Source organism: Sorex fumeus, unplaced genomic scaffold, assembly GCF_029834395.1.
Source record: "Sorex fumeus unplaced genomic scaffold, SorFum_2.1 ptg000024l, whole genome shotgun sequence".
Taxonomy (NCBI): Eukaryota; Metazoa; Chordata; class Mammalia; order Eulipotyphla; family Soricidae; genus Sorex; species Sorex fumeus.
In genome coordinates this window covers 19,128,110-19,148,161 of record NW_026606081.1, presented here as the reverse complement: position 1 = coordinate 19,148,161, position 20,052 = coordinate 19,128,110, and the positions used below count along the sequence as shown (strand labels likewise).

General features: G+C 59.9%; 1 protein-coding gene across 2 annotated transcripts in view; it reads right to left on the bottom strand.

Moving 5' to 3' along the window:
- Positions 1-872: 872 nt before the first annotated feature.
- The window catches only part of PPP3CA (protein phosphatase 3 catalytic subunit alpha), a 104,316-nt gene continuing 85,136 nt past the window's right edge, over positions 873-20,052 (bottom strand). The window contains exons 6-14 of one of the 2 annotated variants that reach the window (XM_056114033.1): positions 19,126-19,265; positions 18,382-18,459; positions 16,510-16,604; positions 13,352-13,477; positions 12,373-12,447; positions 10,280-10,364; positions 8,051-8,148; positions 5,756-5,785; positions 873-3,255 (exon numbers count right to left, since the gene is read on the bottom strand). In XM_056114033.1, the coding sequence (XP_055970008.1) occupies positions 3,068-3,255; positions 5,756-5,785; positions 8,051-8,148; positions 10,280-10,364; positions 12,373-12,447; positions 13,352-13,477; positions 16,510-16,604; positions 18,382-18,459; positions 19,126-19,265 (915 nt within the window). In that variant the 3' untranslated portion in view covers positions 873-3,067. The remainder of the gene's footprint in view (positions 3,256-5,755; positions 5,786-8,050; positions 8,149-10,279; positions 10,365-12,372; positions 12,448-13,351; positions 13,478-16,509; positions 16,605-18,381; positions 18,460-19,125; positions 19,266-20,052) is intronic. The other variant, XM_056114034.1, reaches the window with a different exon arrangement.

Here is a 20,052-nt window from a genome sequence, read left to right as displayed (position 1 = left end):
AGCTAAGCACTTTGAGCTACAAAGCCTCACCTGTGCGCTGGGACAGTCAGATGGAGTGATAATAGTTAAACAGATGATGAATGTCCTCATAGGAGAAAACGGATCTCCCCTGAGAACTGGACCCCGAGGGAGATGGTTGCAGGGGTGGGGGGGGGGGGTGTGGGCGGGCATTGTGCGAGGTCAGCTCTGTCCTGCAGGGGCTCAAGGGCTTCTGAGGTCAGCATGGATGTCCAGGGCAGGCAGCGGTTCTGTGAACAGCACCAGGCTGACCCGTCACCCACACAACCCTGTCAATTTATTCCCTGCTGGTAGGGGGTGGGGTGAGGGTGGTGAAGTCGAGCTCCAGAGTCCAGCCCAGGGCACCACACTGGCCACGCAGAGCCCTGCCCACCACCTCCCCGACCACTGCCCATGCACAGGGCCCTCCCTCACTGTTTCTGGCCACTGCCCACCATCAGAGGGCTGTCCCTCCCCATTTCCGGCCACTGCCTGCACGGAGGGCTGTCCCTGGCTGTACAGGCCTCCGAGGAGCCTCCCGTGGGCAGGCACGACAGAAGAAGAGATGACTTCCAAGAAGGCCGATGCTGACCTGGGCTCAGTGTCCATCCCTGAGGCCTGACAGTTGGGCTCGGAGTCAGGGCAGGGGGGCGAGTGGCCCGAAGCAGCCGCAGGAGGCTCTGAGGGCATCCACGCATGTGTGGGCACCCGTGTACGCGGAGCTCGGGACTCAGCTTCACAGTTCTCCCCGTGGGAGGCTGCAGGGGCCCGTGGCAAGAGGACACAGGCCTGCTGGAGTCCCACAGCCGGACCATCCTGCAGGGTAGTGCTGCAAACCCGGACCCCAGAGACCAAGCAATACTCACATCCGCTGCTTATTTTTAATGTCAAATGTTTATTTCTATGCCATAGTTGCCTCAGCACAATTTGTAAAAGAAAGGAATCCAAAAAATGAAAGTCTTTTTCGTCAGGATATTTTCTCTGCAGCTATAAGAAAGAAAACAAACACCTCAGTGCCAGATTTACCGTATTTGAAATCATTCTATTAAATCGCATCTAAAGGATTTTCCTTGGAAGTCAAAAAGAAAATTATTATTATTATTTTTTTTTGGTGAAAAATATCCACAGGAAAACAATGTTTGGAGTCATTAAATTTAGGATCGTCTTTGTCAGAGAATATATCAAGAAACTCTGTTTTGGTACACGCTATCACTGATCGCCGGGTTCTTACTGTTTAATATAACAGGCATATTTTATCACATGAAGCAAAGTGCACTGAAAATGAACAGTCCGAGACAAGTGGAACTGGATGCCTGAGGCGCGGGGCCCCCCACCCCGCCGACCCGTCCAGGGACGACAGTCTCGCCTCGCTGATGGCCCGGCTTCCCTTGAGGGAGTCTGGACGCTCCCACCTCACTCAGAGGCACCCCACAGTGGAGACGTCGGTCACGAGGGGGGTGGGTGGGTTTCTCAGAAAAAAAAAAGAAAAGAAAAAAAGAAAGGAATGCTCTGGATTCTGGTCGGGGTCCCCGCTGGCGGGGATGCGTGCACTCCCCTCGGCATCCCCCCCACAGGAAGGGGGCAGCGGCCGCACACACGGGGAGGCGGACCCGGGGGCGGCCCCTTCCCAGACTCACAAGGGGCGAGCTCTGTAAGTTCATGCACGTCTTATTGGAGTATAGAAAATGCTTTGTCGGTTTCATTGTTACAAGTGCATGCTTTGATTGCCAACATCTCAGAGTCAAATTACAAAGGCAAGGCTTTAGGCTGTAGTGAATTACCTGGGCACTTATACAATTGTTAAAAAATATGAATGGACTCGGTGATTGTTTTCAGAATGAACCGGTTGTAACCCGTAACTGATATACAAAGGGAGGAGGGGGGGAAGGACGTATTCTGTGGCACGTGACAGAACAGAACGAAATAGCGAAACCATTATGGCATTAACAGTTACCATGCATTTAGAGTTTCACATGTAACTACAAACTTATTTAAATTTCACAAGGTTCGCTAAACATGCTACCATCTATATGTGCACTGACAAGCTTATGTTAAAAACTTTTAAGAATACTCTCCCCTTTAGATTTTTTCAAAGCTTTTTGATTACAAAATTTCAAAGGCATGAAGCATTTTGGAGAATATAAAGTCGGCCGGTATACGCACATTCCCGTACATGTCAGACCACGAAGCGCGTCACAGTCCATACAGGCCGATAGAGCCATTTGTTTTTCTTAAAAAACATGCATAGGCAGATTTTTTTTTTTACAGAATATAGATGCTTTATCACTGTACTTAATATGGTGTCTTGTTCACTATACTTAAAATTGCACCACTCATAAATATTTAATTCAGCAAGCCACAACCAAGACTTGATTTATCAACAAAACCCCTAAATATAAACAGCAAAAAAAAAAATTAAGATAAATGTAATTATTCCAGTTTTTAAACTTAAAGGAAAAAAAAGTCATTGCCAAATGAGCGAGCCTTCTGTGGAAAGAAGGCCATTCACAGACGCTAAAGAGACCTGAGGTAAGCGTCATCTGCACAAAACCAAACTCTCCTTTTTTGGCATTTTAACAAATTTGCAACATTCTTTTTTTAATTTTTTTTTCTGTTTTCTGTTTTTTGTTTTTTTAAGACTGCCTAATTCATTTTATAGCCATTGTCTGACAAGAGTAGCAAAACATTATCAATAAATAGTCCTTATTTAGTTTGTACATTGTTTTGTTAAAAATGTTTGATGTCATCCACTTTTAGTGCTGCGACTGTAAACGGACAATAGAGTAAGAAATCAGACAGTTTCCGTGTCCAGTAACGTAAGAAAAGGCCTTTCCTGAACCTCCCTCCGCGTCCAACGCAGTAGGAAAACCTGTCCATTCCCCACCTCTGCAGGATAGACAAGCGTCAGCTCTGTTTAAAATATTCCCCCCCCCAAGCATTTAAAAGGCGTCCCCCAAAGAGGCGTTTAATCACCCCCCACCAAAATATAGTTCATCGTCTCTCCCTCTCCTGATAGTGTAAACGGAATCTGCGTCCTGCCCGAGCCCACGCCATCCGCAGGCGAGAGCGGTCACTGCACGTTGCTGCCGTTGCTGTCCGTGCCGTTGGCCTCCGAGGCCAGTGCCTTGTTGATGGAGTTGAGGTTCGCGTCCGCGGGCAGCGCATCCCGGCGTGGCGGCATCCGCTCGTTGATACGGTCCAGGCCCTTCGCCTCCTCGAAGCTTGTGATCTTGTGCTGGGGCGAGAATCCCTTGATGGCTAGACAGAAGCATCGAGAGGAGGGACACGGTTAGAGGGGCCCGGGGCGGGCGGCGAGTGAGCGCGACCACAGCCTGGACACAGCACGACACGCCTTACCAGACCCGGGCAACGTCTTTGCCAACCAAAATGTCCTCTTCCGGGGTGGACACAGTTCCTGTGTTCTCGTCCACACCATCCAGCGGGCAGCGAGCAGGGCAGCGGGTACCAGGGCCCTGCCCCTGGTCCGAAATGCTCACCTTCCAACCGCTCCTCGGCCATGGCGGCCTCGCCACGGGGGACAGAGCTCACAGCAGAAGCCGGCCATGAAAGGCAGTGACCAGGGCACAGCTACCAGGCCTTGGGCCCCCGACCTGGCCTGGGAACTCAGCTCAGCAGAGGAGCGCACGGAAAGGATCAACACTCGTGCCTCCACTCTGCCTCGGGGACCACGGGGAGGGACGCAGCCTGGGCCACTCATTCTCCCATCAGCGGGGGACGGTCTACTTCGCTGCCACCTGCCCGTGTCCTTGTCCTCAGCAGTGACCTCAACAAACGAGACGCCAGGCACAGTGAATGCATCTCAGGGCCGACATGCCTGCTCTGGGCCTGGTCACGGGTACCACTGACCTGTCCTCCCAACTACCGGGTGCTGGGGGGTGGGGGGGGCTGACCCCACAGGGGGTGGAATTCTAGCCCATCGCCAACATGGCACCAGCTTCAGCCCCTCCCGTGATGGGTCAGCAGTCAGCAGAGCCAGGTGGGGCATTTCCAAGGCCTGCCAAGGGCAATTTGTGGGACCTTAATTGTCACAAGGAATTGATTTGGGGGTGGGGGGCTGGCGGGAGGGAGTACATTCAAGCTAGAATTCCACCAGACCTGCCCTGAGGGGGCTTCCCCACACCCACTGCTGCTCCCCATGCCAAGTCACGGTGATCGGCCTAGGGCAAAGCTCCCGAATTCTCCTCTAAGTGAGCAACAAACTGTAGAACAGCAAGAGCTCCCACATGAGCTGTGGACGCCACGTCCAGGGGCTGGGGCGGAGGCGGGGCGGGGAAACGGGACCACGGCATCAGGGGGTCACTCGGCCTTGTTCTCTTCTAACTGGACTCGGCGCGAACGCCGTTTCTCCCAGATACACACACGAAAGCGCCCAGTGCTGTGCTCAGTGATGAGATGGCAGAAGCGGAACCCTCGGCGGGTCGGCACCAACAGAGCGGGGACGTCAGGTTAAAGACCGTGTTAGCACGACGCCACGAGCGAGGAGGCTCCCCCCGGGCCCCTTCGCCCCTGCTGTCTGTTACGGAAAGCAGCCCTGGGCTCTCGCGGCTGGTCAGACGGGGATTAGGGGTGAGGTAGTGAACACAAGACAGTCACAGAAACCACAAAACAGCCAAACTCTCCACAAGAATGCACACTGCAGATCAGGGTTTGCCAGGAGGAATAGAGGATTCCACGTAAATAGCAGCTGGCTCACTGCTATTTAGGAAGCAGTTGTATTTTCTCTTACAGCGCTACTGTTCCCTGCGATCACCGAATCGGGTGCGAATGAAGAGTCTCAAGTGTCACGTTGGTCCCGCTACGCTGGGGCCAGATAAACAATTTTGGGGAAAGCGAAACGTTACCTTGCAAGAACAAAATACAACTGGAGAACTTTGTTTTAAAGGGGAACTTCGAGTTACCATTCGCTTTCAAATTTCTGGAGGGAGGGAGGGAGGGGGCGGTCGTGCCCGACGCTGCGGGTCCCTGTGCTGGCTCCGAGGGGCGCCGGGGGTGGGGGGCGAACCTGCCGTCCAGGCAGTGCCCGGTGTGTGTGGCAGACGCTCAGGCAACACTAACAGAGAGATCACTGAGGGGCACTGGGCGGTGGCCGCAGCCACGGACATGGGCATTTAAACCCTGATATCTGGCTGCCACAAGGCGTGAGGACACAACGACAGCCCGGGTTCACCAGCATCTCCCACGGGCGAGGGTGTCTCGGAGAAGGAAGTAAAGTGGACTACAGCAAGGGCGCTCCAAATGGCTCGGGGTTGGGGACCGGGAAGGGCTCGCTCACCAGCGCGGGTTCTGCACTCTCCTTTCCCCTACTGGCTGGTCGTGATGGGGGGAGGGACACGGTTCGGCCCAGGGAATGGTGTTTTATGCATAAACTGTCGAAGCAGCCGCCATAAACCCCACCCCACCGGTCCAGAATAAAGGTTTAGCCTCCTCTGTTTTCCGTGATCAGATTCATCAGAGACCAAGTCAAACTTAGCTTTAAGAGAAAAAAAAAAAAGCCACCACACCAACCAACCATAAAAGGACATTTTCCCCTTTAAAGCAAGAACATTTGGTTAATACTGAGCCACAACTGTTAGCCCAACACCCACACACTCTGTACAAGCTACAGCAAAAAAAGAAAAGAAAAGAAAAAAATAGAAGGAAAAGGGAAAGAGAGAGAGAGAGGAGAGAGAGGAGCAAGAATACAGGCGGCAGAGCCCTTGTCTGTTGCGGCACAACAGAAAGGACGCTGGCCAATTACCTTCGTCAGCCTCAATAGCCTCAACAGTAGCTGAAGAGAGAAAGGGGATGCAAAATGAATGAGAGCATGAGCAGAGGGTCCGTAACTCTAAGAGCAAATCAGGTGACGGGGCAGGACGCGTCCGTGTTCCTGGCAGGGCTGGACTGGGGCACAGATAACAAAGCGAACGCCGCGAAGGAGAAACGCAACAGAAACGGGGCGTGGAGTGGCCTGGCCGGGGTCCCTGCCGCCGGGGCTGGGTGGGGCGGGCCCGGGCAGCCAGAAGCTTGGGCCTGACTGACAGCGAGGGCAGGAAGTCCCGCCCTGCAGGGCAGCAGGCACTGGGGAAGGCACCTGGGGGGAACGCTGGCCACTGCGGTCACTCGCTGGGGCGGGGTGGGAGAGGAGGGCGAGGGTGGTCCTGGCTTGCTTTTGCCGGGAAACCCCATGTGAAACCTGTTACTCGGGAAACAGGAACAGCGGCAGCTGGGCACTGTGAAGCACACACTGCCCAGGGGGACAGCTGGCCCATTCCAGGCCGGGCTCGAGGGGGCAGGCGGCCCAGAGTCCAGGGCCACTTGCTACTTGCCCAGTTCACTGGTCGGGTGACTCCAAGATGCTTAACATCTGGACGCTCCCCGGGGACTCTCATCTCTTAGAGCAAGAGCAGCTGCCCAGGGCACCGTGGCCTGTGCTGGGCGCTCTCTGAAGCCCCCCCGAGCTCCCACACCCCTCAGACAGTGGCGCTGGGCCTGGGGTCTGCGTGTGCTGCTTCCCGCATCCTCTCACGGGGAGGGGCGGGCAGGACATGGGAAGTTGAGTCACGCATGCGCACGGGAGGGGGGCTCGGGTGGGGGGGGGTGCCTGTTCACGTGACTCTTGAGGGTCCCGTCGTGCTCCTACCCTGTGTGTCTGGGTCGTACGTGTGACAAAACAGGAACACGAACCAATGAATAAAAAAAAAAAAAAGAAAGGAAAAAACTCAAAAAGGGAAGAAAACTGAACAACCAAAGTCAAAATATGGGTGAAGATCCAGAAAGGAGAGGCAGGGACGGAAAAGAACTCAAACGACTGAAGTCCAGAAGCCGAGTGCGTGCTCTGAGGCCCACGGCCAGGGCGGGGGCAGGGGGAGGGGGGTTGTTGTCGCGTTCGAGGGGCAGCACGTCGGCTGGGAGGGGCGAGACGTGCGTTCCCCTGTCGGTGGAGGGATCTGAGCTAACGTCAGAGGGGCCTCAGTGCCCTCCTATGTCTCTTCTTACCTTACAAGTTTCTGTCCCTTCTGTGCCAAGTCAAAGACATGGTGTGTGTGGGGGGGAGGGGTCAAGTCACAAGCAAACAGGTGACACCGTGAGGGGAGCTGACCGGGATGGGGAGGGGTCTGGGCGAGCCTGGGACTGTGTGTCAGGGACGAGAAGGGGCGTAACTGGGGGGAAAGATTCAGGGAAAGAAACAGGAAAACAAGCAGATGGCTGGGGGTCTGAGGAACTGTCATCCCGCGTCGCCTGCTGCTCAAGCCTGGCCTAACAGCGTCACGAGGCACAACTGAGAATCGGGCCCTGTGACAGCAGACGCTCCCAAGGGGCGGGGGGCGGGGGCAGCGCCGTGCTCTGGGCACCAGCCTTGGGCGGCTACTGAAGCCACAGGGACGGGGGAGCCTGGAGCTTCCCGCCACGTCCATCCTGCGTGTCTCAAGTGCTCGAGGGGCCCCTGCGTCCGTGTTTCTGTGGATCCAGAGAGGATCCTGCCTGGCCCGGTGCCCGCAGCAGCTCGAGGCCCGGCTTTGCTATGGGTTTTTCTGTACAGAACTTTCATCTGATGGGAAACACTTTGATACGACTCGGCCTCTCGGGCCTGGGTGGGTCTTCGTGTGCTGCTTCCCGCGTCCTCACACGGGGAGGGGCGGGCAGGACACGGGAAGTTGACTCATGCGTGCGCGCGGGAAGGGTGGTGGGGTGGAGCGCAAGCGTTCCTGACCCCCACGCGAGCGCCAGGGAGGCCCCTGGGTGGCCCCTCCCCACACCCTGCACTGGGCCCGGGTTAGAGGGGGCAGGTGGGCATGTGTGTCGCCCGCGTCCCCACTGGGAGCCTGGATGTCTTTTGATTCCGCGTGGGCAGAGTGTACGGGTGCCCGGAGGGGCCTGGCCTGGGCCTGGTGGGGCCTGGGGGCGGGAGGTGGGTGGGCTCTGAGCAGTCACGTGCCCCGGGTGGGCGTCCCCCCCTCTTCCTGCTACCGAGAACTAGGGGCCGAGGCACGGCCTGAGTGGGCTGGGAGGGGCTCTAGGGGCACGTGGGGATCCCGCACCCCCCGGCTCTTACCGCTCTGCAGGGTCTGCTTCCCTCCAGAGAGCACCCCGCTGGGGAGCATGCCCGTGGGCGTCAGCCCCTTCAGCGTCAGCACGCTCTCGCTCTCCTCCCTGCAAGGCAAGAGAGGTCAGTGTCGTGGGCGCAGAGGATGGGTCGGGACACGCGCCCCCGGAGGGAAGACCCCGAGGGACACAGGCTCCGTCTCGCGCCTCTAATGGAATGAGGAGGCGGGCAGCAGGGCCGGTCCTGCATGTGGCCTCGGTGACCCCACAGGGGGCGGGGACAGGCGTGCCTGGCCAAGGCTACCGGGAGACGCGGGTCCGGGTGTGAGTCAGGGAGAACAGTGGGCAGCGGGAGCAGCTCTGAGACTCGGGGCAGGCGCTGGCGAGGGACACTGGTGAGGGCTGGACACCGGCGACAAACATGCCCGGCGGCGAGAGCGACAACAACGCCTCGTTGCTCTCTGCTTCCCTCAGTGCCCGCGACTGCTCCCGTGCAATCCCGTTTCCCCACGGCACGGTGCACGGCTGGTGTCTGTGGTGTTCTCACTCTGCTGGCCGGTGGCGGCACGGAACCACTCAGGCCGAGGAGTGAGTCACAACGCTCCGTGGCGAAGGACAGGAATCAGCTTGTGACTCTCCCCAGCAGACGTCGCGGGATGGGACGCTCTGCTCTGCTCCGCTGGGCCCGGCAGGTGTGGGCATGGGCTCCCACCGCCCATGAGTTGTGCTCTCGGCCCCCAGGACCTGCTCCAGAAACTTCTAACGTCCGACCTCTCACAGCCCCGGGTTTCTTTCCCTGCAGTGCCTGGTCAGACCTGTGTTTCCCGTGAGCAGAAGCGCCCCTCCTCTGCGTCCTCCTGATGCTGCCAAGGCCACGGGGTGCCCCTGGGTGCAACCCCCCCCCCTGCTTCCCTGTCTTCTTCCCGAGGGGCAGAAGCCCTGGAGGCAGCCCTGATGGTCCAGCTCGGTGCCAGGCTCGCACCACATCCCACAGAAGTGCCCATGCTCAGAGGCCAGAGATTGGGGCACCGCCCAGATGGCCCCGTGTCCTCGGGCCTGATGAGGGACTGTCCCAAGAGGCCTGGGGTCTCCTGACAGTGCGAGGTGCGACTCCCCACCCCCAAAACACCCCCAGCCTTGGGCGCCTCCTGCCCCTCCCGGCACCCCGGATCTTATGCTCCATCCTGGTGCCAAGTCTCGTGATGTGTCTCTGCTGGTGGGGTAGAAAGGCCGTATCCTTCTTGGTCACTCTCAGGAGGGAGTGGAGGGGGGATCTGGGCAGGACCCTGGGGGGGAGGGGGCAGTGCCGAGAAGGGGTCCTGGGGCTCTGACCTTGGACGCTCCCGGCAGGAGGCCAGACCAGGCTCGGCCACGCCCGTGGGCAGACACCCCCATGGGAGTGATTGTTTAACAGAGGAATTGGGTTACCACGTATTGCCTAAGAACCACTAATCAAATGTAAGTAGTTAATACTCTTCAAGGAAATAACTGCTTCTTCACCACATGCTCAGGAGTAATGCCCGGCTCAGGGCTGAGTTACGAGACGAGTCGCTGGAGCACGAGCAGAGGCAGAAACGAGGGCAGGGTCAGGGCCGTGGCCGCGGGGGCAGGCGGTGTCCAGGCCCCAGCCTGGGAGACGACCTGGATGCAGGGACAGGCCTGCCGGGTGGCAGGCTGGGAGCGGGGACCAGGGGCACTGGCAAGGGCATGGGGGCCAGAACCCTGCAGGCCTGGAGCTCCAGCACAGACCCTGCTGCCAACCATGCTGCCTGCTTTAAGAGACAGTTCATGGGCTGGAGCAATAGCACAGTGGGTAGGGTGTTTGCCTTGCAAGCGGCCGACCTGGGTTCGATTCCCAGCATCCCACATGGTCCCCTGAGCACCGCCAGGAGTAATTCTTGAGTGCAGAGCCAGGAGTAACCCCTGAGCATCGCCAGGTGTGACCCAAAAAGAAAAAAAAAAAACCCCAAAAAAACAAAAGCAAAAAAAAAAAAGAAACAAAATTCAGGAAGCAACTTACACCCGGGACCTGAAACTTTATTTCCGCTGACTAAGGTTCATAGGATAGGAAAAACTTTCAGGCTTTTCTGGGAGATCTAGTGAGAGGCCCCTGCTGCAGCTCCCAGGGGTGAGCTATGCCTCCGAGGGGGCTCTGTCCGGCGAGTAAAAGCCACAATAGACCAACTACCAGAATGCCGAGATTACGGCAGTGGGGGTAGGGGGCAGAGACCACACTCACCTGAGCACGGAGAACACCCTGGCCATCTTGCCGATGGCCCGGATCTTGTTCCTGATCACCTCCTTTCGGGCTGCGGCCGTCGCCCCTGCAGACAGAGCAGACATCAGGGCCGGGCCCACCGTCCCTGACCGCCAGGCCATCCGGCCGGGGCTGGGAGGGGCGTGGCCAGAGGTGGGCCGCGGGGGCACCTCAGCCCTTGGGGAAAGCTGCGGGCAGGCTCTGGCGCACACGGGGTCTGGCCCCCGGTCCTCGTTCCCCTGCTGGCAGCCCTCGAGGCCCTTTCCAGCCGGGGTCAGGGAGACACCGCCACCTCCTACTGCCCAGGAAGCCCAGACGGCGGCCCGCGGGAACACGCGAGCTGTCCAGCCCAGCATACTGGCCAGGGAAGGACAGGGTAACAGGCACCACACACATTCAGGTCCTCACTCGCAGTCACCACTCCGCATCCAACACCCTGACCTGCAGGAAGGGCTGCAGTCAAGGCTGGCCCTGGATGCCAGCACACACAGACCCTTTGTGGGAGACAGCAGGGCTGGGAGGAAGCCCCGGGCAACACCGGGGTGATGGCCCACCGGAAGGCGAGCCCCTTGCCCCCCAGCTCCCCAAGCCAGAGGCAGAGCCCTGCGGCCGTGGCCACTCCCGACTCTGCTCAGCACACCAACATCCAGCAACCTCACTCTACATCACCCAGTAACTCCACAAGCAAGACCGCCACTGGCCCTTGGTGACATTCAGAACCACTCCCCGGTTCCTGGAGGCCAGGCTCATTCCGGCCCTTCACTTGAAGGAGTTACACGGTTACATTTAAAGAACGCGTCTCCTCGCCGTATCATGGCTGCGAGGGGTTTTGGGGTTCACTCGCCTCATTTCCTGTGGCCAGGGAGACACACGGCTCTGCTCAGGGGCCAGGAGGAGCCTGAACCCAGTCCGGGGTCTCACACGCAAGGTGAAAGCCCTAGCACCGGGCCAAGGAATTTAAACGAAATGAAACTGAAGAAAACGCCCTGAGACTGCGAGATTCTCAGTGTTCAGAAACTCCCATGTCATCTCAGGATCACGATCGACTGCAAGTGCCCGACAGAGCAGGAAGGGGCGTGCAGGGCAGAAGCATGTGTGGACCCGGCCATGTGCTGCTCAGGCCCTGCCTGCGGTGTTCCCAGTGACCGGAAGCGGGCAGCCAGACTCAGTGCTGGGACCTGCCGGGACCAGCCGGGACTGGGAAAATCGCCTCCAAGGGAGGGAGGAAACCGTCACCCCAGGCCCACAGCATCCAGCCTGGGCAACGGGGCCTGCCCAGAGGGAAGTGGCTCACGTGGCCCCTGCTGGCCCCTGCACTGGCCAGAGTCTCCCCTCCCCCAGAGGCTCACAGGTCCAGCTATCGGGGGACTCCCTGGATGGCCAGGCCCCCTCCGCCACCCAGAAACCCCTGTGAGTGGCACCCCACTCTCCAGCAGCGGCCGTGTGGGCACAGGCGCCCAGTGCCAAGGCGCCTCCTTCCGCCGGGACCTGGTGGCCTCTGGCTCCTTCACAGCCGAGCTCCACCAGGGTCTGCTGTGGGTCTCCCAGTGGGGAGCACAGCAGGGGCTGGTGGGGTGGGGCCACCCCACACTCTCCACGGGCTAAGGTCCCCCGCTCCAGCCTCATGAGCCCATGTGCCTCACAGACAAAGTGCTCTCTGGGGGGATGCCCAGGGTCCCTGCAGGGCAGCTCCGGACCAGGGAAGGGCACGCGCGTGGGCAGAACGGCCCCGTGTGCCTGGCTGCAAGCGGCTTCTGCTCCCTGTGTGTCAGACGAGGGCTCCAGAACTCAGACCCCACCAGGAGCAAAAGCTACAGCCCAGGGAGGGGATGGGGGACAGCGTGGAAATGGAGGGGCCGTGCTGAGATTCCCGGCGTCGGGCGAGAGAGGAGGGCTCCGGGTTCCCTCCGGCGGGCAGACCCACCATCGGGCACGCGGAGGACGGCCCGCGAGGCTTCTATCCCCCATACCTCTCCAGAGCAAACAACAGAGCACAGCCACCCCTCACACACAGCACCCCTCCAGAGCCCAGGCCTCAGAGCCGCAGCTGCGTGAGCCCAGGAACCAGCCCTTACCGTCAAAGCCGTCCTCCTCCGACCCCAGCTCATCGTCCGAGCAGATGTTGAGGACGTTCACCAGCATCTCGGTCACTGAGAAGGACAGAGTCACCCGTTAGGGACCAGCCTGCAATGCTCCCCACCCACGGCCGTCTGTGGGGGGAGGGCAGCCTTCGAGAGGGGGTGGGTAGGGGCTCCCCATGGCCACAGGGGGGCACGCGGCTGAACCATGCCTGCGCTCAGCCACAAAGCCCTGGTTATGACACTCAGGCAATTAAAAATACTGTAAGGAAAATGGAGAAACTCAGAAGTGGCGTGTATCAGTACACAGCACATCCGAGTAGCTTTAGCTGAGGCGAGCGTGCTCCCTTAGGGGAAGGAAGGAGAGCGAGAGGGAATGGCCACTTCTCCCACAGACGAGGCCGGCGAGGAGAGTGACTGCAATGCCAACTTGTCCCACCTTAAGGCAGGAAGGCCAAGGCACCCAGAGGGGCTTCCTGCTGTCCTGGTTCTGCCAAGCGCTACTGGGCTTTGTGACATCACACGGGTGATTGTGAGAACTGGGCAGGGGAGGAAGCGGCTCCCCGGCCTCTCTGCTTACAGATTTTTTTTTTTGCCTTTTTTTGGGGGGGGTCACACTTGGTGATGCACAGGGGTTCCTCCTCGCTCTGCACTCAGGAATTACTCCTGGCAGTGCTCAGGGGACCAAATGGGATGCTGTGACTCCAACCTGGGTCGGCCGCGTGCGAGGCAAATGCCCTACCAGTTGTGCTTTCGCTATAGTTTGCAAAAGAGAAGAACGGCAGGGCCAAGGACCGAGGAGCAGGGCACCCCCTGGGCGCGGGCGCATTTCAGGGGCTGCCTGGAGGCCTGGGTCGCCATTGCTGCCGGAAACCCCGATGCCATGAACGGTCTGGCTACGCTCAGGGTTTCACGGGCTGCTCCCGGGATCCAGTCCTGCCCGCCGTGAGGAACACCCCCGATGCCAATGACGCACCTTTCTCCCCGACGAACGGCAGCGACCAGGTGAAGACGTCCATGAAGTTGGGCAGCCAGTAGGGGTGCGGGGAGCAGTTGAACTGCCGGATGTTCATGACGTTGTTCTCGTACTTCAATACTGCGGCTGCGGAGAGGGAGGCAGGTCGGGCCCCGCACCCCTGGGTGCTCGGCGGGCCGTGACACCACAGGGAGATGTGGGGTGGGGGGGCTGAGCTGCCACCCCACCCCCCAACCCTGGAGCCCCCCAGGTTCCCGCGGCTCACAGCTCCACCAGAAGATGCTCAGCCTGGGGCACAGAGGGCGAGGGGGGCCCACGTTCCCCCACCAGACCCTGAGCCCGCCGGGGCGGCCACAGACGTGCTCTCTCCCCCAGGTCCAGCCCTCACTGCTGGCCTCAGCCCTGACCGCTGGCCTCTGCTGTGCTCTGAACCCCCTGCCCATCCCCCACACATGGCCGCCGTCCATGTGCTCGGGGCATAGGCCCTGACGGGCACGTGACTGGCGGCTTGCAGCAGAGGCAGGTTCTGGAATGAGCCCGAGCGAGGCCCCTGCTCAGCTATCGGTGTCCCCTCCCCACGTGGTGACGGTGTGTCTGAGGCCCCTCGAGCACCAGGCTCGGTCACTGGCCTTGGGCTCAGAGGCCTCGACCCAGCACCCTGCCCGAGGAGTCACCTCAGAAACTCCACCCGCTTCTCTATAGATTTTTAAAGGAAGAATACTTCTGACTTAAAACACACGTGAGTGCCGGAGATAGTCCCGTGGGTAGAGCACTTGCATGCAGCTGGCCCAGGTTCAGTTCTTGCACCCCATGTGGCCTCTGAAGCCCCTCCAGGAGTGATCTTGAGCACTGCTGGTGGGGTCCAAAACAAAAAAAAAAACCCACACCCTCCCCCCAAGAAATACAATAACACACATTTTTCTTGAGTAAAATGCTTATGGAAAAAATGACTCCAGTAACCTTATGCTAATACTACTCACTGACTATGTTTCTGTACAACAGCAATAGCCTCAAAATCCACGAAAACAATGTCTGAAAACAGTTACGGAGATTGGGAAGCTCAAGTTCTGCGAAGACTAAACTGCTTTTTAGACGCGATTCTATCCAAGTGCCACTGGCAAAGTCCAAACTCATCATCGCAAACCTACTTTCCTGCTGCAAAGGGCAGATTTGCATCTGAAGATTTTAGCCAGTGAAGCTTTTCCCGTCCCTCCCCCGAGCTGGGCTCCTCTGTCCACCTCCAACCCCAGAGTGCCTGAGGCAGCTGTCACCTCCTCTCTCCTGCAGGGTCCCCGAGGCGGGCAGCCCCGTGGGCTCACCCGAGCACGGCGGTGAGGGTGAGGGACCCCCAGGGCCACACCCACAAGTGCCAGGGCACAGGCGGCCGCACCCCGGCCTGGCACACAGTACGGCCCCCTAAAGGCCGGCTGAGGGCCGAGGGAGCGGCTCTGCCGGGGAAACCGCTTCCTCCTTCTGCTGGTGTAACGGGGGTCCCAGTAAACAGCTCCAGCGGGTGCTGGGGCCCAGGAGACACCCAACTCAGAGGCCCCGTGAGCTGCTGAGGGGCCGAGTCCCAGTCACAGACGCGTAAGCTCTGGGGTTCACACAAAAAGGCGTGCGGCGGCCTCGGGCACTGATCCCCAAAGAAGCCCCTTGGGCGGTGGGACATGGCCGGGGGCAGCTCGCCCAGCACCCCAGAGGCCGCGCAGGAAGGGACGGGGGCCACGGGAGAGCACACTGGAGATGAGCAGGCGAGAACAGTGCAGGGGCCGTGGGGAGGAGCGGGAAGCAGGGGACGGGTCTCAGCACCTTCCGGCACCCTCGGGCAGCACGTGGAGCAGAGCCCACGCGTGTCTCAGAGCACTCAGGGCCCTTGGCCTGGCTCCGCAAGGCAGCAGGAGCCAGGAAAGCCCAGGGTGGACCGAGTCCCGTGGGAGCCGAGGGGAGGCTCGGGGACGTGGGTGCGGAGACATCTGGGGTCCTGAGGCCACGGGAGACCCCTGCCCGCCACACCCGAGCAGACCCTCCGTGCTGCACAGCAAGCGTGGGCCCTATCTGGGGCCTTTCGGGTCCCCAGGCCCCTCGTGGCACCCTGGCCGCATTCTGGGACCGCACCAGCCCCCGTCCACTTGCATGCGCGCTACTTGGCGAGGCCTTTGGCTGTAGAGCTTCCATGGGGTCCCCCGCAGTCTCCCGTCTCCCCTGGGAGAGCTGCCCTTCCAGCAGACGTCCCCGGGGAACTGTGTCGGGCACGTGTGGGGGGACGGTTCTGCCTGAGAGCTGGTGCCCCTGTTCCCGTCAGTGACGGCACCGGGGTCCGGCGAGTGGTGCCCCCCACCACCCCCGAGAAGGGGCGGCTCATCTCAGACCCCCAGCAGGGGTCAGAGGACGGCATGCTGCTCCAGAGGACGCCAAGTCCTGCGCTGCCGTGTTGAGTGTGTCTCAGGGGCGGAGGGGGGACGGCTCCGTTCCAGGCCCCTAGCAGGGCTAATCAGCAGGGGTGAGAGGGGTTGTAAGGGCCTGGGTGTGCAGGGGTCCCTGGAGAGGCCTCCCGGGGCGGAGTGGGGGGGCAAGGTCAGGGCAAGTCTTGGCAGGCAGAAGTTCTCAGAAATCAGGTCTGGGGCCAACCCTGGGGCAAGCCGCTCACTGCCCCGCCCCACCAGGACACCAGGAGGGCAGGCAGGGAGTGGTCGAGACAGGCCAGCTGCACTCAGACTGCCGTCTCCTGCCCAGGGCTGGTCTTACCTGGGGACGTGTGACAGAGTGTGTGGCGGCTGATGCCCTTCCTGCCACGCCAGGCCACCTGAGACAGGCGGCTGCTGTCCCAGACACTCAGCATGGGGCCCCGAGGACAAGGGTCCCACCCCAGTGCCCGCTCAGAAAAGCCTGCACCAGAGGTGGCTGTGGGCAGGGTGGGGTTGCGGGGATTCCCTCGTCTCTCACAGGGCCCCCCCATGGCCTTCCCCCCCAGGCCTCCCCCCTGCCCCCATGGCCTCCCCATCCGTGACCCCCTCCCCACCCCATGGCTGGGCTCAAGCTCCCCACGAAGCTTCTCCAGATCTCCGAGTGCACTGACATCCCCCAACAGGGCAGAGCTCAGGACGGTGCTTCCCTGCCTGCCTGCGACCCCCGGGGCCACGGCGGCTGCACGGTCTCACCTTTGTTGTTGTACACGTCTAAGTAGTTTGGTGCTGAGAAGATGGTGATCAGGGATGGGAAGCCTGTGGTCTGGCTCTTCCTGTACATACGGTACCTGGGAACGGAGAGACACGAGCGTGAGAGGACGCCTCTGCCCCCCGCAGGAGGACGGGGCATGACACAACACGGGCTGGCCGCTTCCTGGCAGGCCCTGTCCGCCCGCACGCTGTGGGGGCTCGGGCGTGGCTCTGAGGGTCCCTGCATGTTAGCCTGGCTGCCCATGGTGCTGCCCACACGAGGGGATGTGCCCTGGGCGTCGTGTCCACCTCCTGCTCCTGTGGTCAAGATGGGCCGGGCCCTGCCTCACACTTTCTGTCGGCCTGTCTTGGAGCTGCGTCTCGGTGGGCGAGTATACCAGCAGACACAGATCGGTGCCCAGTGACTGTGTTCTAGGAGGGAAGCGCGTCTGCGCCCGTGGGTGATGAAAAGCAATGGCCCTGACTTTGTCCCCAAGGAACAGAGTCCTGTTCAAGTGCCTTCAGGCCCTGGCTTCAGAACGTCGCCCCAAAGCGACATCCCGGGTCCGGTCTCCAAGGGCACATTCTGTGTGTGTCGTTTCTGGCGGGTGGACGAGGCCTGGCCCGAAGGGGTCTTGAGAGATGGATGCTGCCACGTGGAGTCTGGTGTGCGGCCGTGTGGCAGTGCCGCTCTGCCCAGAACGGCACCAAGAAACCCTCAGGCTGTTCTGGCCGATACCGACGAGGAGAGGCACTTGCCCCGTGCCCAGCAGAGCGGGGTGGACCCCCAGCGCCACAGAGCCTCCTGGGCGGGCAGTCAGGAGTGAGCCCTGAGCCCTGCGCGGAGTGGCCCCAGACCATACTCACAAAGGGAGAGATCAGAGAAGCTGAAGGCTGCAGGGATGCAGGTAACGGCTCAGATGTGGGCCGAGCCTACCACGCAAAGGCCGGGAGACAGGGCTGTGCCCACGGAGAGACATGGGGTCTCAGCCTGCCTGGGGCATGGCCCCGGGCTGAGAGGCCTGGGAGCGACTTGGGCTGCCGGGCCTCGAGTCCGGTCAAAACAGGCACTCGTCCTCTGCCTGAGCCTAGAGTGCAGGTGGGTCTCCCGAGCCCTCTGGGAGGGGTTATTGGGGCTCCCCTGGCAGACTCTGCACCACCAAAGGGAGCCTCCACGGGGCTGGAGTGATAGCACAGCAGGTAGGGCATTTGCCTTGCATGCAGCTGACCCGGTTCAATTCCCAGCATCTCATATGGTCCTCTGAGCACTGCCAGGAGTAACTCCTGAGTGCAGGGCCAGAAGTAACCCCTGTGCATCGTTGGGTGTGATTCTCCCCCAAACAAACAAACAAACAAACAAACAAAGGGAGCCTCCAAAACAACTGGTTCGCACTTTTCACCTTTGCCAGGCATGGCAAAAATTGTGTTGTGCATGTGTTAGTTGGAACAAAGGATTGGAATGTTTACCCTTCGTTGACTATTTCTGGGGCTGTCAGAACAGGTTCTGTTAGAGAACAAAAGGGCTATTCCTGAGCAAGAGAACAACGTGTACGCTCTCCACAACACTGCCCTACCATCCTCATGATCTGAGATGCCAACTCGGAGCAAACGCAGCTGGGAGATGACGTGGCTAGTACTGAGAGCGAGAGTGGGAAGGAGCTGCAGGATGAGGGGGGCAGGCTCAGGACCCCTGGGACGTGGCTGACCTGAAGGACAGATGGGGGGGTGGGGGGCTAGCCGGCCCCGCTGAGGGGCCCGTGCTCTGAGCCGTCGGCACAGGATCTGGAGGGCCACATTCCTCTGGGGATGAGCCGGATCCACGGGGGGGGGGGGGGGTGGGGGTGGGGGAAGGCAGGGACAGGACCAGCCACTTACCCTGCGTCCTGGGCTTCATGGGCTCGGAGGATGGACAACAAGTTATTGTGTTGTAGGAATTCACACACAGCCGGGTAACTGCCGGGGACAGGAGGGAAGAGGCATGCATTAGGTTCCCCAAAACCAGGCACATGTGCACCCCCCCGGGGGGTACAGGGTCTCTACTATCAGGGGATACAGGGTCTCTACCACCCGGGCACAGGGTCATTATCAGGTGACCGTGTAGAGGGTCGCTGCCACCCAGCGCACGTGGCCTCCATCATCCGGGGCACACGGTCTCTACCACCCAGGGGGATGGTCTTTAACATCTGGCACCCACAGTCTTTACCATCCAGGAAGGAACACAGGTGTCCAGGCCACCACTGTCCCTTCTGTCCTTGAATTTGGCCCATCCCCCTCTGCACATTTTCTCTGGAGATTCTGAGCATGACTTACTTATCCTTTGTGAGCCTAAGACTGTTCCCTCCCGGAAGCTAAATTCATCCCCAAGCCGGGCTCATCCGAGAGCACATGAGAGAGGGAGAGTGAGAGAGGGGGGCAGAGAGCGAGAGAGAGAGAAGGAGGGAGGGAGAAGGAGGGAGGGAGAAGGAGAATGAGAGCGGGGGGGGGCAGGAGAGCAAGAGGGGGGAGAGCTTGAGAGGGAGAGAGAAAGGGAGAGATAGGGGGAGAGAGAGAAAGAGAGAGGGAGTGGGGAACAGAGGGCAGACGGGAAGAGGGAGGAGCGAGCAGGGGCGAGCTGCCCACCTGTAGAAGTAGGAGCAGCCCCTGACGGTGTTATGGGTGAAGTGCTCCTGCGTCTTCTCGTTCCCGAAGTCCTCCAGCGGGTCCGACCACAGGATGTCGCACATGGGCCCGTAGGCGGGCGGCTCTTTGAATCGGTCTAACTGGGGGGGCAGAAGAGCGCCCTCAGCACCCACCCCCCCCCACCTCTCCCCGCGCTCCTGCAACCTGTCCCGTAACTGCCGGGCTCCAGGTGGGCTGAGTGATGCCCTTCACTCTACCCACGTGGTCACAGGCGCCGGGCACGTGCGGGGGGACGGCTCCAGGCCTGGGACGGGGCTGGACGAGCAGGGATGGCCACTGGAGGTGGGTGGGCAGCCCCTGGCCCCTGCCCTGGCCTCACTGGGCAGAGCCGTGGAACACAAACAAAACAAACCCAAACTCTGCCGTCCTGTGCCCAGCTTTACATGCAGTCCTGGCCTGAAACTCACTGTCCGGCAAGAGTCCACTGAGGGGAACTGAGGTATGAGCAGTGCAAGAACCAGAAAGAACATTTCACCAACTCTGCCAGCGCTGTAGTTCCAGTTTATCATGATTTAACCACAATGGAAGGATCTCTGGTAAGTCAGTCATGAGTACACAACCTCCTGAGACACGAGACAGTCCCAAGCACCTCTGAGGACTGACGTTCTTACTAACTGGTGCTCTGCTATTCTGAAAGGCCTCTCTGAGTTTCAGCAACACACACCTGCCTGGCAAGTGACTACATTCTCCATTTTCCTGGGACGTCAAAGTGATATAAATCATGATTTTGCTGCTACAAAACCCTTTACTAATGTCTGGAAGGAATAAAGCCCTATTTCATGGCTTTTGACACCCACAAGGAAACTTCAGTGCAACCCCCTGTAGGTCGGCTGCTACATTATCCGTGAAACATTCAGGATAGACTTT